This window comes from Eretmochelys imbricata, chromosome 2 (genome assembly GCF_965152235.1).
Source record: "Eretmochelys imbricata isolate rEreImb1 chromosome 2, rEreImb1.hap1, whole genome shotgun sequence".
In the NCBI taxonomy this organism is placed as follows: domain Eukaryota; kingdom Metazoa; phylum Chordata; order Testudines; family Cheloniidae; genus Eretmochelys; species Eretmochelys imbricata.
The window spans coordinates 198,310,653-198,327,584 of NC_135573.1; the positions used below are offsets into that span (position 1 = coordinate 198,310,653).

General features: G+C 40.3%; 1 protein-coding gene across 1 annotated transcript in view; it reads left to right on the top strand.

Annotated features, from left to right (window-relative positions):
* The window catches only part of NGLY1 (N-glycanase 1), a 47,706-nt gene extending 31,208 nt beyond the window's left edge, over positions 1-16,498 (top strand). Inside the window, exons 5-12 of the mRNA XM_077811256.1 lie at positions 1,289-1,508; positions 2,601-2,722; positions 4,543-4,688; positions 4,893-5,003; positions 6,355-6,519; positions 7,834-8,022; positions 12,992-13,169; positions 13,737-16,498. Of these exons, the coding sequence (XP_077667382.1) occupies positions 1,289-1,508; positions 2,601-2,722; positions 4,543-4,688; positions 4,893-5,003; positions 6,355-6,519; positions 7,834-8,022; positions 12,992-13,169; positions 13,737-13,912 (1,307 nt within the window). The 3' untranslated portion in view covers positions 13,913-16,498. The remainder of the gene's footprint in view (positions 1-1,288; positions 1,509-2,600; positions 2,723-4,542; positions 4,689-4,892; positions 5,004-6,354; positions 6,520-7,833; positions 8,023-12,991; positions 13,170-13,736) is intronic.
* The last annotated feature ends 434 nt before the right edge of the window (positions 16,499-16,932 follow it).

Consider the following 16,932-nt stretch of genomic DNA (forward strand, 5'->3'; position numbering starts at 1 on the left):
ACGTGCTGCCCTGTCCACAGGGGCTGCTCCCACAGCTCCCATTGTCCGGGAACCGCAGCCAGGGCAGCGCCTGCAGATGGGGCAGCGCGCAGAGCCGCCTGGCCGTGCCTCCGTATACTATGTAGGAGCTGGAGCAGGGTCATGCTGTCTGCTTCCCGGGAGCTGTATTAAAAGATCCTCATTTAATACGAGTCACTCTAGTTCATCACCCTGGATTATCTCTGCACATCACATCTTTTTTTCAGAATGTTGAAAATATAGTGCGACTTTGGTTTTGTATAGCATGTTGTTATAAAAATATCATATTACAGCTAGTCCAGTTTGTAAATGCAAACTACAAGCAAACAAATAAAATATCGTATAGGCATTAACGTCTGTGACTGTGATGTGATCTAGATTATGAAGGAGCAAATGTCAGATTTATGGAGAACATTTATGAATGGGGGAGAGAGGAAGACTCAGGGTATAGTATTCAAAATATTTTTAAGTTAAAGGTGGTAAGGAATCAGAACAAAGAAGAGATGGGTCTCAATATTGGATTTTAAAAATCAGTCAGTTAGGTGCAATGAGGCTATTCCAGATGGTAAGTAAATAAAGAAGTGTTATTTACTCCTTCTCATAACTGTAGGAAAGAAGGCTCTACAACCTGCTGCAAATAGACAGAAGAACAGGACAGAAGAGTCTGTTATTCAAGCATAGGGGAACTGGCTGGACAACAGAAAGATATGGGGCCAGACAGCAAATCTCTAGTTTGGAGAAGTTGAACTGAAAGGACACATTTGCTTAATAATTATGAATGAAATCAAAACGTAGTTCACAAACCTTAATTATTGGAAAATATGCACTGTTCTGTACAATTTATAAAAGTCTGTTCGTACTAGAGATATTTGGCTATACTGCCACTAGCTTCTGGTAAAAAAAAACCTTTGGGATTTTGGAGTCAAAACAATTGTTATTTGTTGATTAGAAGCTATTCCATACCTCTGGAAAAATATAAGAGTTATTATGTTCTATGCTAAATTTCTCTGTATTCAATCCTTTTCTGTTCAATTCCTTATTCTAAATTTCTTTTTGGCTGCTTGTCTTGTTTTTAAAATATGATTTACCATTATTCAATCTTTAAAATCTTATTTTTTAAAAAATAGCATCTATATAATAATGTCTTGGTTGATACTTCAACTCTAGTTATGATAAAGGTCCAGATACAGTAATTATGTACATATTGGAAAGGTCAAATGAATCTGAACTTGGTTAATCTTGTTTGAATTACTATGTTTTAATATTATAGGAACCCATGTGAATGAAGATGATTTTTTGTTGTTGGAGCTCTTGCAGTGGTTTAAGGGTGAATTTTTTCAGTGGGTGAATAACCTTGCTTGCAGCAAATGTGGTGGTCAGACAGAGCCTAAAGGTCTCTTACCACCTAATGATGAAGATCTGAGATGGAATGCAAACAGAGTTGAAAATCATCACTGTAACCAGTGCCAGTTCAGCAATAGATTCCCAAGGTAAGCATAACCTTGGATTTTCTAAAATGCTACTTTGTATTTGTGTATTCTGTGAATTATTGGGAGACCGTTGCTTGTATTTTGTTTTACATAGATTGAAAACCCTACTGTAATACATACATAGATCATTTTAAAGAGTACCATGGGATTGTTGTGGGCGCCGATATTTATATTTTATCACCAATCAGCCTAGAATGCTTAATTTTAAAAAAATTATTGCATTTAAAAAGAGGGCCCTGTTTTTAAACAGAGTATCTTTGACTGATCTTACCAAGTACATTTTCTGTATATAATTATTTTAATTAATATATATGCCATTATCAAGGTGGTTTTTAAAAAGAAATAAATAAACCATTGCACTTTCTTGGGGAGCCCACAAAAGAGGGCATACTTCTGCTGACTGTAGCAGCAGATATGTACTAATTTCAGAATTGTGCTGACATCTGTTAATGAAGTTAGGGTACACAAATCCTACTTAAGTTGAGTTTTTTAAAATAAGAACAAGTTTTTTAAAATAAGAATTTTAGCTCTCTAAGAAGCAAGGAGATGGTCATCCAAATGTTAATTTTGTCCAGTGCAACAATCATCTTCAGCAACTAGTGTGAAGTCAATGGCACTGAGAACAGATGGGAGGACTACAGTAGAACCTCAGAATTATGAACTCTGAGCAAAATGTTATGGTTGTTCTTTCAAAAGTTTACAACTGAACATTGACTTTATACAACTTTGAAACTTTACTACGCAGAAGAAAAAGGCTGCTTTTAACCATCTTAATTTAAATGAAACAAACACAGAAACAGTTTCCTTACCTTGTCCAAAAAAATTTAAAACTTTTCTTTATTTCTAGTAGTTTACATTCAATACAGTATTGTACTGTATTTTTCTTTTTGTCTCTGCTGCCTGATTGCATACTTCCAGTTCCAAATGAGGTGTGTGGTTGACCAATCATTTCATAACTCTCGTGTACATAACTCTGAGGTTCTACTGTATAATGGTTCAAAGATTTGGAAGGGGAAAATATATATTCCTGTTAAAGTCCATTAACTGGTAGAAAGCACATAATTTACAATGAATAATGTTTAATTTTTTTAGGTATAATAATCCTGAGAAACTTCTGGAAACAAGACGTGGGCGTTGTGGAGAGTGGGCTAACTGTTTTACACTGTGCTGCAGAGCTATAGGATTTGAAGCTAGATATGTCTGGGATTCAACAGGTATTAATGCTCTAGAACACCTTAAACTTAGTATAAGCATGCATAAAAATGGGACTTACAAAATCATTAGATTGGTGTGTTCATGTTAGCTAACTGGTAACCGCTGAAGTTTCACAGTATCTTATGAACAAAATCTAGGTTAAATTTCCATTTTGTCTGATTATATGAAATATTCTACAAATGAGGTAAGGCTGCTGTTTTCAACATGATGAAATCTTTATATCTTACATTACATATTACATTCAGGTTCTCCTACTTTCAGTGAAAATAAGCAGAATTCATTGTTTGTGCTTTCACATTTAAAAGGAGATGTGTCTGAAGGCATATAAACGGAAAATGCATTCTTCCCTCTACGCAGTTCCATGTTATTACTCCTGGGGGAATTCTGTGCCACTGTGTGTGTGCAGAATTCATGTCCCCCGCAGATTTCTTTGCTTCCCTGCAGAAAAATGACATTCTGACAGGGAAGCAAAGGGAAGCTACAAGAGCAGTCACGCACCACTCCCTAGCTGCACAGGTACATTGTTTCAGGCGTCCAGAGCAGCCAGTGGAGAGGTAAATCACCATGGGGTTGGGGACACCCCAACCAGTGGCTCCTACCCTGAGCCGGGATCAGCTGCTAGTCCCGGCTGGGCTAGAGGCAGGAGAGGATGGGATTTCCTCTTCCCCTGGAAAAAGTGGCTGGGGCTGTGTCAGACTCACCCTCAGAATTCTCCCCCAGTTGCAGGAAGCTCAGCATCCTCCCCTGCTTCCTGCCCCCATCGCTCAGCTGCAGGGGAGGGGTCATTGTACAGGGAGCTGCTCCCCGATCCACCCAACCCCCATGCATCCAAACCTCTCACACCCAGACACCCCCACCAAGCCTCACACCACACACCCAGAATCCCCCTAGCCCTCCATATCCAAACCTCACCTCATGGACCCTCAACCCCTGCATCTGGAGCCCTCCTGCACCCAGACCCCCTTGCCTCCGAACCGCCACCCCTGCACCCAGATCACTCCCAACTGAGCTCTCTGCACGCAAACCTGCACCCTGAAGAGCCACACCCCCACCCCACACATCCACATCCCCATGCCACTGACCCCCAATTAACTGCACCCTGACCCCTGCCCCACCAGGCCCCACTTCCCCAGTACCCAGACCTCCCGATGAGACCCCCACACCCAGACCCCTCTACTAGCCCCAACCACTTTCACCCAGAAGCTCCTGCTGAGTCCCTGCACCTGGAACCCCCCCATGAGACTCTGTGTATTCAGATCCCCCCACACCTAGATACCCCACTGAGCTGCCTGCACCCAGATTATCCCACACAGAATCCTTTCATCCCACACCTGGATCCCCCCACACTGAGCCCCTCCACACTTGGATCTTGCCTGGTTGATCCCACCCACGTCTCGGCGCTCAAAAGAACCTGGTGTGCCTCATGCAGAGGGGCAGGGTCCCAGGGTGTTTCCGGGGCAGGCCCAGGCCTTGTGCTGTGTCAGGGTCACCACTGAGTCCATGTCTCCAGGGTAGGGGGTGGGGAGGCTGCAGGGTGATCTCCCACCTTTGTGCAGCCAGTGGCCTGTACTCCCCACTGCCATACTGGAGCCTCTGCATTTATTTATTGACAAATAAAACTTGCAGAATTTTAAAATATTGTGCACTGAATTTTAAATTTTTTGGCACAGAATTTAATGTTTTGGCTCAGAATGCCCTCAGGAGTAATGTTATGCTCCCCATTTAATTGATTTGGAAGAGTTTAAATATCTCAAACTGTAAGAACAGAAAACCCATCTAAAAAACATTCAGTGTTTTCCTTGGCCTGTCTCTCATGCAGATCATGTGTGGACTGAGGTATATTCTTCATCCCAGCAGAGATGGCTTCATTGTGACCCTTGTGAAACTGTCTGTGATAAACCTCTTCTCTATGAGATTGGCTGGGGAAAGAAGCTCTCCTATGTAATTGCATTCTCCAAGGATGAGGTAGGGGTAGGGATAATAATATGTTATGAAATAAAAATACAAATTTGCCTTGAGAAAGAAGCTGTGCAAAGTATACCATTTTAATGGGATCTGCTAGATTATTGTAAGGGAAGACAGTCTCTTGATCATGTTGTCTATTGAAAATACACATATTTAAGAGGCAGAATATATGTATTTTTTTAACTTCTGCAACTTATACTTGAGGTTGTTGATGTCACCTGGAGATATTCCTGTAAACACGAAGAATTACTTTCTAGAAGGACACAAGTCAAAGAAGCAGCATTGCGTGAAACCATAGAGAGGCTTAATAAACTGGTACGTAGCTTTACCTCAACTGATATATTGAAATGACATGTATTGGAAACAGACTATGTAAATTCCCTGGACAAGGGAGCCCAGTCCTGATAAAGGTCTCTGTGTACTACAAAAAAATTAAATATTGCTATTTATACATTCTTTGTGATTTTATATAAGACCACTTCAGGACCAATCACAGCATAGCATTTTTGTCAGTTACCAGTCGGTTCTCTGCATAGTCAGTCATATTTCCTTACTTTGATTAGGGAAAAGGAAATTATTACCTTTTACTCCTGTTGGCTCTGCAGAGAAAGTGAGCTGGATTCTGTTCTCTCTTGTGTATCAACAGACAAGTCTAATTTCAATCAATTATACCTGTGCAAACAGTTGACTTGCACAACTTCAATGAGACCATAATTTTAATACCATAAAGTTGTATAGCTGTAAGAGAGGGCCTAATTCATTTTGCAGAACTTTTTTTACTGGCTGTGAGAGAAGAACTCAGCCTGACTCAACTCTCAGGCTGCTTGCAGGACTGTCCATGAAGAAATAAGAAGTGTTAAAGGTCAGCTTAGCATATTTGATATGGAAATCATTGAGACAAAAATGGACTCTCAGTCAAATGCATTTTAAAGACATTTTCTCAAGAAAACCCACCCTTTTTAATCATATGGTAAAAGTAGGTTATATAATAATTCTTGTTCTACATACCAGACTTCTTTAGGCTCACTTGATTTATCTTGAAGTGTAAAGGCATGATTTTACTCAATTCTGTTGCTTCTTAAAAATATGCAACTCATACTGCATTTGTAATGGCATGCATCATTGTGAATCTACTCTTTCAGCCTTTATGTAATTTTTATGCTTAGACTTATTCACCAAACCAAGATCGCTGGTAACTGGAACAGTCCACGGTGTAGAAGAAAGGCTTGACCCAATAATCATGCCTTTTTTCTATTCCCAGACAAAAAAAATACATTAAGATTGACACTACATATCAGTAATTTAGAATACAATACATTACAAGGATGTTTTAATGATGCAAAACACATGCATTATAATCCCATGAAATTCAGTTAGAATTTACCTTAAAAGAAACCCAAACAGATTAAGGTATGGACATATGCAGTTAAGGCACTCAAACATTTTTAAAGTCACTGCACAGTGCCATGCAATAACTATACAATTAGGATTGAGGCATATTAATGCATGTGATCCCAGTTTAATGTTTTAACAATCAGTTTAAATCTAGATTCTTTCATGTTTATTTCCTTATGGTGTCATTCCAGGGCTGAGATACAGTTGGAACTAATCTGAAAGATTATTTTTTCTTTGAGGTTTTTTGCACTTTTTTTTTTTATTATGACAGAGACAACAGTCCATGTCAGAAAGCAGAAAGAGAGTGCTCCTGGAGAGGATAATTGTGGAGCTTGTTGAGTTCATTTCTCCCAAAACTCCTAAACCTGGTGAACTTGGAGGAAGGATATCTGGTTCAATGGCTTGGAGAGTAGCCAGAGGTGAAATAGGTTCAGAGGTATTTAATTTGTCAACTGGTGATCATTTTAGGGGGGGGTGGGTCTAAATTGTTTGTCTCTTAATTATAGGCTAATGAGTGACATTCTTTTGATTAAAGCTACAACATAACAAAAGCAGGAAATTTAAGAAAACTGAAATTAAGGTGTTTGGGAAATCAACACATTAAGTTGTTGACAATTTCCTCAAGAATTCTGGGGAATCTAATTAAGCTGGAGAGCAATTTTCTACCAACTTTTTTTGTGAATAAAATGTAAATCAAGGCCCACTGTGAATGTGTAACTGCAACTCCCACAAAGTAAGATTAATTAATGTTTACATAATCCCCCCTCACCTCAAGGTTCTTGGCTAAATGGAGTTTTTAATGTTCTTAATTCCTTATGCGGAGAGACAATTTCCTAAAAACAACCATTCTAGATAGGCCAGTACACAAAGGTATCAATTATTCCTAACATTTTGCACATCCTTTTCTAGTGATCTTGTCATTTGATGTAAAGAGGATGACAATCTAAATACTGAATTAGAGCTAGTTAAATGGAACTAATGGATTTCATAGCAATGTTCAGATTTGAGATACTAGAGTTTATTTCAACTATACATATTTTAGGGGACTTTATTTCTGTCTTACTGAATCTCATGATATGAAGGATGATTAGAAATCAATTTTTAAGTGCATATACTCCATTTTCCCTTGTTTTCTGAATATCTTTATCAAATTCACACTTACCCTTAATTTTGAAAGCCGATCTTTATTTTTGTTTCCCTATCAGATTTAGAAAGACATTGTTCTGTAAATTGCTATAGTTAGCTGTAGCTTTCACCATTAGTCATTGAGCTATGCTTGCTCTCTTAATATAGCTTAATAATTTGCTTTTTTCTCAGTGTGTTAAATCTGTTTAACACACCTAATTCCTACAGCCCCATATTATACATGAACATGAAAAATCTTTTGTAAACTATTATTTACTGTAGACAGACTCATGGTTTCAGTTATTTTAGAATACTTTACTTCCCCTTTCTCTGTGAAAGATTTATATTCTAGCAAAGTAATGTAAAATTTCTAAGTTGGGGCAAACATTTTTCAATGAAAAAAACATTCTAGTATTTTTTAATTGGCTACTATACAGTTTTTCATAAAGAACTGTGGACCTCTTTGGTGTACTGCTTATAGAATAGCTAAGGGCATGGTGATCTGCTTTATCAAATATATATATTTGCCAGATGTGTATGCTAAACAAAAAAGAAAAAATAAAATTAGCATGATCCCTTCAAATACATCGCAAAACACCAATGTATAGTTTTTGGTTTTGTTCAGAGGAGAAAAGAAGTCATTTTTATTCCATCTGGGAAAGAGAAGACCTCTAAACTCTTCCACCTCAGTTACAATATAGTGGAAGACAGCTATACACGACTTTCCAATAATAATGAAAAAATCACTGGCTGGGAGGAAGGTGTGTGGAAGACTGAGTCTCTATGGAGAAAGGTTGAAACGGATTGGAAAATGGTAAGGATTGGAATTAAATAAATTTCTGTAGAATTTTCTAGATTATTAATATCCTCTAGCTATTAAAGTCTAAAATTACTAAGCATATTTTGCATCACATTTCTCTTAATGCTTAAGGATTCAGTTGGAGTTGCCAAATTTTACTGTCCTGCTTCAGATAAGATTGTTAACTGATACGAGAAATTGGAAATAAAGTCAGCTTGCCTTTCAGAATGGGATGACTGACTTCTCTGCAGATAACAAGAACCCTGCTGGAGCACTAAAGTTTAAGACCTACCTTCTCCCTGTGTTCACATGGACACGCACAATACTGCATGTATTAATAAGGAATATTTCTTTCCAAAGAGTCTAAATTGTTTTTTCAGCGGTGGTGAAATAGCTTTGTAGTATATCATATCTCTTCATCACACAGACAAAAAGGAAGAAATTCCTTATGCTAAACCTTACACTCCATCTGCAAGAAGGGAAAAAGCTGTCAGTTACTCAGATTATTGAAGACCCTGCCTAAACCCTTCCCATCTGCTGACACACTGAGCAACGGAAGGATCATGCACTCCAAATCTAAAGAGGGAGAGGAAATTAAGGCTAAACTGGGGAAGGAGACATTTACTAGCAAACAGCCACCAAGTATGGAGCTGAGCATTCTATATTAGTGACTATTGTTTTGCTCTCCCTAACATCTTGTTAGCCTGACAGCTCTCTCTGTCCAGTCATACCACCAACTTAGGCCAGGCTTTGCCTCCTCTCCACAATGGAAAATTAAGCTTACCAGAGAAGTTAATTTCACTCTGAAATTTGCTGTGCTGGCCCAGTATACAACAGCCTGTCAGAGCACCATGGAAGAACAGGATGGGGAAGTGCACAAAGAGGAAAGGAGGGAAACAGCTAGAGGGTAAGATGAAGGGTAAAAGAAGATGCAACAGAGTGGGATAATGGAGGAAAGAAGAACAGGAAAGGGTAAGAGATCAGACTGGGCACTCCCCAGCCTTCCCACGTCTGCAAACACTGTGGCTGTACCTCACACCTTCAGGTACTCATATGATCAGACTTCCCATTTTTGCAAGAAACATATGGTCCAGGTAAAAAAAAGACTAGCCACTAATCAGGGGAGTGCTCTGTTCAAATACATATATCTGCTCTTTTGCTCAGCTCTCTACTCTGGGTATATGTAACAAGTGGAGCAGGGAGCACTGATGTGTGACTGAGCAAGAAGAGTTTACCAGCAGTAAGCAGCTCTTCCATGAAGTTGGAAGAATTTGGGGGTGGGTAGGAAAACTGACAGCAGATACCCATCAGGCTTGTAGATGTGATATGGCACTTCTATAGAACGCCATCTTGTGGAATGTTCAGTCTTTTAACTTAAGCAGATGTACCACTTAAGAAGTTGGAGTCCAGCTGTCCAGAAAGAAAAGGAGGACTTGTGGCACCTTAGAGACTAACCAATGTATTTGAGCACAAGCTTTCGTGAGCTACAGCTCACTGCATCGGATGCATGCAGTGGAAAAAGAGAAGCCTTCATTAAAAAAAAAAAAAAAAGGTTCATCCTTTAATTTGGAATGAAGGGAGAGGAAACCAACAAAGGCGACCCAAAAGGTAAAGTTCTTCTTTGAGATGTTTTGCACATGCTCACGCTGATTTAAGTGTGCAAGCACCCTGATCACAACTGTCAGAGATTTTTCCCCTAGTGGTATTTGTCGGCTTGGTGCTGGCGCCACACACGCATAGTGCCGGTATAGGGGGCCCCCGCTGAGCCCGCGCTCCTCGGTCCCTTCTGACTGCCTGTTCAGCTGTTGGAACTTCCCCTCTTTATCTTGAGCTAAGTGTTTTAGTGGTTTCCACTATTTTTCATTGTAAATAGTTAGATTTTGATAGTTTAGTAGTTTCAGTACATTTAAGTAGTCATAGTATAGGACTGGGACTCCTCTCCGTGCCCGGAGAGGTGCTCTGACCCTCCCCCGGTACTGGGGCATGCCTCGGGCACCAGGGTTTAAATAGTGCTCTTCGTGTGGCAAAACTGTGCCTACTAGTTACCCTCACTTGAGTTGTCTCAAGTGTTTGGGAGTGGGTCACAGGAAAGAGTGCTGTAACGTCTTCTAGGAATTTAAGCACACACACAGAAAGACAGAGCAGCAAGGTTGAAAGTCCTACTTATGGAGGCGGCGCTGAGACAGAGCAGAGATCAGACTTGGCATCGAATATTTCGGCATCAGTACAAAGTGCTCCGCTGGTGGCTAAGAGCTCTCGGCACTGGTCCTCCTCACTGGTACGGAAGAAGAAACGTTGAGGCCACCGGAGAAGACTTGCTCGCTGGCACTGAAGGGAGACAAGCGAGCAGATCGGGATAGAGTGAGATCCGTGCTGGGCCGCTCTCCCTCCCCAGCACTGCGGCAACCACTGGCAGAAGCATCGGCACCGCAGACCCCAGTAGTACTCAACCAACCAGATGGTTGGCACTGGGCAGACCAGTTTGCAGTGCCTTCAACCCCAGAAGCCTATGCAGCTGCTAATGAGCTGATGACTTTGTCGATACCGAGCCCAGATGGGAGATAGGATGCGGCACCAGTGGCACCACTCAGTGGCACCACGGCATTGACTACCTTTAAGCCAGTTTCAAGACCAACCTCCAGGGGGAAACCCCCTTCATTGCTTCCTCAGAGATGTCTCCACAGCACCGATCTCCAGCACCGGGAGGATCGGCCCCACCATGGTCACCACAGTCCTCCACCTACACATCGTCATCTTCATCAAGTTCAGACTCGGGATCCAACTATTCAAGACACCAGCACCGAAAGGAGACTCTGTGTCAGTCTCCACAGACAATGCTATCATTGGGAGTGCCGGGAGCATGGATGACCCAAGGCGCTGGGCCCATGGCGTCTGGCATCCCTACAGTGGGGCTTTTGGAACCTGTGGGGTCTTCCCCCAGGCCAAGGGACCAGCTCACGGTGCTCCTACTTGGTGCGCTCGGAGACTGTTGTGGCACCAGGGACGCACAGGTAAACTCAGGAGCCAACCCCCTGTACCGGTCCTGATGCCGGAGTAGGTCCCAGCACCGGCGCCCAAGCAGGGATACTCCCTGGTACTGATGCCAGTACTGGAACCAGTACCAGTACCCAAGTTCTTGTGCCTCGGGAACAGGCTGCAGTAGACACTATGGCAGTGCACATCTCTTCCTCATCATCTCAAGAGGACGAGCTCATGCTCAAGGGGCTCTCCCCCCCACAGGACGATGTAAGGGCCCACCAAGACTTGTTAAAGTGGGTGGCCTCTAACCCTGGCAGGCAGAGGTCATTAAGGAACCATCAGATGGGTTCCTAGACATTCTGTTGGCCACAGCCCCTATGAAGGTGGCCCTGCTCTTACACAAATCCATTTTGGGACCTATTAAGGCCACTTGGCAGACTCCTGCTTCCATTCCACCCACAGCAAAGAGAACAGAAAGAAAATACTTTGTGCCCGCAAAAGGCTGTGAGTTCTTGTTCTCTCATTCCCCTCTTGGGTCCCTCATTGTGGCGGCTGCTAACAAAAAGGAGCACCAAGGTCAGATAAGATTTACCCCCAATCCAAAGGAGCCCAGGAAAATGGACCTTCTGGGTAGGAAGGTCTATTTGATGGGGGGACTCCAGTTGGGGATAGTGAACCAGCAGGTGTTGCTGGGTCGTTACGATTACAACATGTGGGAAGTGATGAACAAAGTCAAAGACAAAGACAGACCTCCCCAGGCTTGGTGGGGGCCCCTTATACCGGCTCTATGAGTGCGCTGCACCACGGGGCACCAGCGCCAAGCCGACGGATACCACTAGGGGAAAAATCTCTGACAGCTGTGCTCGGTGCACTTGCACACCTACATCGGAATGGACATGTGAAACACATCTCAAAGAACAACAGTTACAAAAGGTAGGTAACTGTTTTTTATCCTAAAGCTAACTATGGATCTCAGTCCACAAGCTGTAGAGAAGAAATACCAACTGCAGTGCAAAGCAGAAAGATAAGAAAGGCAAACTGATGCAGGTAAAGTGGATTTGCTGATCCTTTAGCTAGTATCCTGATTAGCAGTAATCACCACCTTATTTTTATACTGCAGTGCTGTAAACGAACATGTCCCTGAGGTAAAACTTCATAGAATTAGACCCAACTAGCTGAAGAAAACTAGGATTTAATAGGCCAAATTCCCCCAGAACCATCTGCAGCACATGGTGCTAATAAGCACAATGTAAGGAGCAACATAAGAACCTGTTCATCTAAAATCATCAGATTTTTAAAACCTTGTATCCTCAGGTTCTTTCTTACAGTCTACACTAACCATCTTCCAAAAAAATTGCACTCGGGTGAGAATGTAAACTGGATTTTAACCTTCTAGATTCAGACTGCTTGCAGTTCCTTCAGTAAAGGGTAGCAGTATAAACAGGTAGGCACAAATAAGGAGGCTATGTAATATAGGCAGGAAACTTCAGGTGTACTCTAAGCTGCTGATGGCCCCAAAAGATCATTACAGTGATTGGGGTTGCTGGAGTGTAGTGGACTCTAGTCATCCCCTCTCTGACTGCTGGCATGCCAAGGCCTAGAAAGGGTGGCACAAAGCCAGCTGCACCAGTTGAGGAGTCCCACACATCTCTTTATTTGTTACACAAGCTTTCCCATCCCATTTGTGCTACCATAGAAGGGCAAAGGAGCCAAAACAGGATGGAAAATCTGGCCCATTGTAGTTACTTAAAAGCAGAACCCTACATACTTAAAACAGTATGTGTCTATGTTGCTAAAATACCACGCAGCACATTAAAGATCTTCCCCTACTATTTCAATGAAGTAAACTCCACTGAAAATGTACAGCTACCCAATATCACTGTAAAAACAGGAATAAGGTAAAGTTTTTTTACGCCAAGGTTTAGTGCCCTTATAAAGACATTTCATTTGATCTGGGCTCAGCATCCATCTTTCAATACCTTAACCATGATGTTTTTCCATTTAGGTTTATTTAGCCCGAAAAGAAGGGTCATCCTCTTCTTACATCTGCTGGAAGTTTGAGTGTGGGTCAGTTGGTCTAAAAATAGACAACATTTCCATTAGAACGAACAGTCAGACATTTCACAGTGGAAGAATAAGGTGGAGATTGCGCTCCAACATAGCAGAAGTTGATCTGGCTGGAGGTAAGTGTGAAATCTGATTGATTTTATTTTTTAAATCATGAGGTATACATGCTAATGAAAATGCAATGCACTAGTACGCTGGGAAGTGGAGGTTGGAGAAACAACGTAAGCAATAAAGAAAGTTAAAATGCAGTTGCATTTTAACCTTTTCCCACTTAAGCTTTTTGCCAAGGATAAGGAAATATATGAGAACAATCAATATACAGCTCTCACCTGCCACATTTTTCCATATTTGGGGAAAATAAAATTAGGATCTAGCAAAACCTGATGTGGATACAGGATATATATGGGCTCTTCAAAGCAGGGATTGTCTTTATATTCATACATCATATAGCAGAATGGGGCACCCAATCCTGACTGGAGCCTCTGGAGACTACCACAATACAAATAATAAATAATAATTTGCAGTGGACTTTTTCCACCATTTGAATTAGAAGATATATTTGATTATCTGCAAGTCAGACACTTTAATGTTCATTACAAATTGCCTCTTGAACATGTATTCTAGCAATATAAATTATCTGTGGCAGAACTTTAATTGTTTGTGTTTTTTTTCTCCCCCAACAGATAAAATTCTTCGCTCCTATTCAGATTTCTCTGATGCAACAGAAGTTATTTTGGAAGCTGAACTAAGTGGAGGGGATGGTGATATTGCATGGCAGCACACCCAGCTGTTTAGAGAGAGCTTAAGTAACTCTGGAGAAAATAGTTTGGAGATAATTATAAAACTCATTGGTCTCTGAGAACTTAAACAGAGGAGAAATGCTATTGGCAACAGGGGTTTATTTTATAAAATATGCTGTGGATACAATGTGAGGACTTGATTGTCAATTACCATGGTTCATACTGCTGGCATTTTATTTCCCATTTGCCCGTTTTAATTTGGCCATCATGAAAATAATAATTTTTATACTATGGACCATAAAGAAACATTGGAATTTTGAAGGTTTTATTCTTGTGTAAACTTATAGCAAATATGGAAATGTCAAAGTAAAAACGTGTTTCATCCAAAACACAAACACAAAATTAAGGTATTCAGAGTTACAATTGATGCTCCATCCTAAACTTACTTCATAGTGAGAGGGGGAAATAATTATAGGAAAGCAAACTGAGTGAGGAACATACAGCAGTTTTAACTTTGAATTTCTGGGCTGGTTTGTTTCACAATCTCTGCTGTTATTTGGAGTTAAAATTTGAACTTAATGGTCTGGTAGGCAGCATGTGTTATGTTACTTTTAATTTTAAAAGACTTGTAAAAAGGATAATATTAGCCCCTAACATCTCCTGTGGTTAAATCTACATACTATTTAGGCATTTTAAAAGTTACAATATTATTTTACATGATGCACCAGAACAGGAGCTTTAGATAAATATGAAGGCAGTTTTTAAGATGGCCTAGAAATATGCATGTATTGGTCTAAGTAATAAACATATTTTGGAGTATACTAGTATACTGGGTAAATACATTTATGTGAAATTCATGTTCAACATGTACCTAGAAATTCTGTTATGGTCTATCATGTAAAATAGAGATTTAAAATTGAGTAAAAACAAATAATGTTTATCCTGGAAAATGCCTAGTTTGTTATACATATTTTTGTACTATATGAATCCATATTTATCCCCTTTTTATTAACTTGTTTACTGAGCTGATAGATCATAATCGCTTTTTAAGAAGCTATTATCTTGTGTCAGTCTGAGTCTCATGCACCAGATTTGGTGCTAGAAGTACATGAGGTGCTTTTTTTCCCCCCTTGATGCATTAAAATTTTCAGACCATAGAATTCAGTTTTTAACTTTTTGCCCCAAACACAACCGACACTACTATCCAGGAGATTAAACTTCCATTTTCAGTCCTGGTCTAGCCCCAGGGCCTGTTGTGGCCTGGGAGTGCTGTGGATGCAGTATAATGAGCCACTAGAGAGTGAATGCTTGGTTTCAACAGCCTCCATGAACTATTAAGAGATTGTGTAACTGTCTCCTCCTCCCCGCCCCTACCCCCACCACACAATCAACAAACATCTGAGGGACTTTGTTGGGATTTTAAAAAGTGATGGACTACCTTATTACCTGTACAGTTATGCAAACTAAGAAGAGACTTCAGGATTTAAACTGATTATTTGTAGGGGATTAGGAAGAGATATTCTGCACTCCCTATGTAGAGAACACTTGAACAACTCAACACAAATGAAATGCACAGAATTGCACATATCAGAACAATGTTAATATACACACATATATTCCCATGCACTCACCTAGTACAATGTGACATCATGGCTTGATGAACCTGTAGCTTCAAAGAAAAAAAAAGTTCTAATAGTGAGGAATACAAGATAAGACAGAGCTAAACGGTAAGGAAATAGTCCATATAGAAAAAGGGTTTGTACAGAGGATAGGAGACTCTGAAAGAACTAATTATCAAGTAGAATCAATTGAAAATATGCAAAAGAAGAGGGAATAAATTAATAGTAGAATATTCTACATTCTGCTTGAACAGCAGGAGCAGCAAGAATTACAAAGGTATAAGGAAAACTAGTAGGTATGAGGATCTCAAAGCAATACACAGTAAAGAGGAGAAATACATTGATTAAGTTTGTGGACATGTTACAAGACCATTTCTCTATAAATTATGGGCTTCAACTCCCATTGACTTTAATGGCACTGAATCAGGGCTTATTATAAGGAAGATTGAAAAGGGTTTGCAATGTTTTGTAACGCAAAAGATTACTGGTGATATAGAAGTGAGGAAGCATCCCTATATCAGTAACTAATAAAAAGCAGAAATATTCCTTTACTGCAGGATAATGCTCAGGCAAACCAAAAATCACAGTTTCCTATCAAACAGACCCATAAGAGAATGGGTTTGGAGGACCAAGTGTATGTTGGAGGAAGCAAACCCTCACAACCTCCTTCATTTATGGAGGCAGACATAATCCGCAGAAGACTGCATACTCCTCTGTAGGTCTCCATTCCCCTGGCAAGCAAGAGCAGTGCGGTGTCACTCACAAAGGGCACACACTGGGGGTTAATGTTGAGTTACAAGAAAATCCTCAGCTTTCCCTGATGTCATGATTTGTTTTTAAACAACCTTAAAGAGACTTGCAATCACAGGAGTTAGTAACTCTGAATTTGGAACCTGTTGCCTCTTAGCCCTGCATTTAGTCCATATTTAACATAGCTTTTTCTCAAGGGGCATTAGTAAGAGGAGTAGCCTTCTCCCCCCACAAAAGTTTTAAGATTTATATCATTGTGATTGTTAGCCAAAATGGCTGCCTTGGTACTTCTGTAAAATTTTTTGAATAATCTCAAGAATAAAATGTATAGTGAGATGTGGATTTCACAACCTAATTTGAAATTTTGGAGCTCTTAAAAAACCCCAAAGATTTACTTATTTTTACAGAAAAATAAATGTGAAGACTCAACGAGTGCAAGATTAATTGACAAAATTGTTTGCAGTGTTGTAACCATGTATATTTAGTCAGTTTCTACCAGATCTTAGTTATGAGATTTGAGGCTAAAACAAGCAAAGAGAATGTTCCTGGCTATCTATTCTACTAGAAGTCAGTAAGCAAGAAAAGACAATCTAGTGATACTGGACAATAAAACTCTTACTACTATGGAATCTTTGCTGCCTTGATAGGGTTGTTATTATAAGTCAGAAATTGATACACAGTCTTCTCTTTTCAGTATCGAAAGAGAGGTTTATTAGGAATTCAAGAAAACCCTAACCATATTTGGTAATTGGGAAAGCAGATAGTGGATC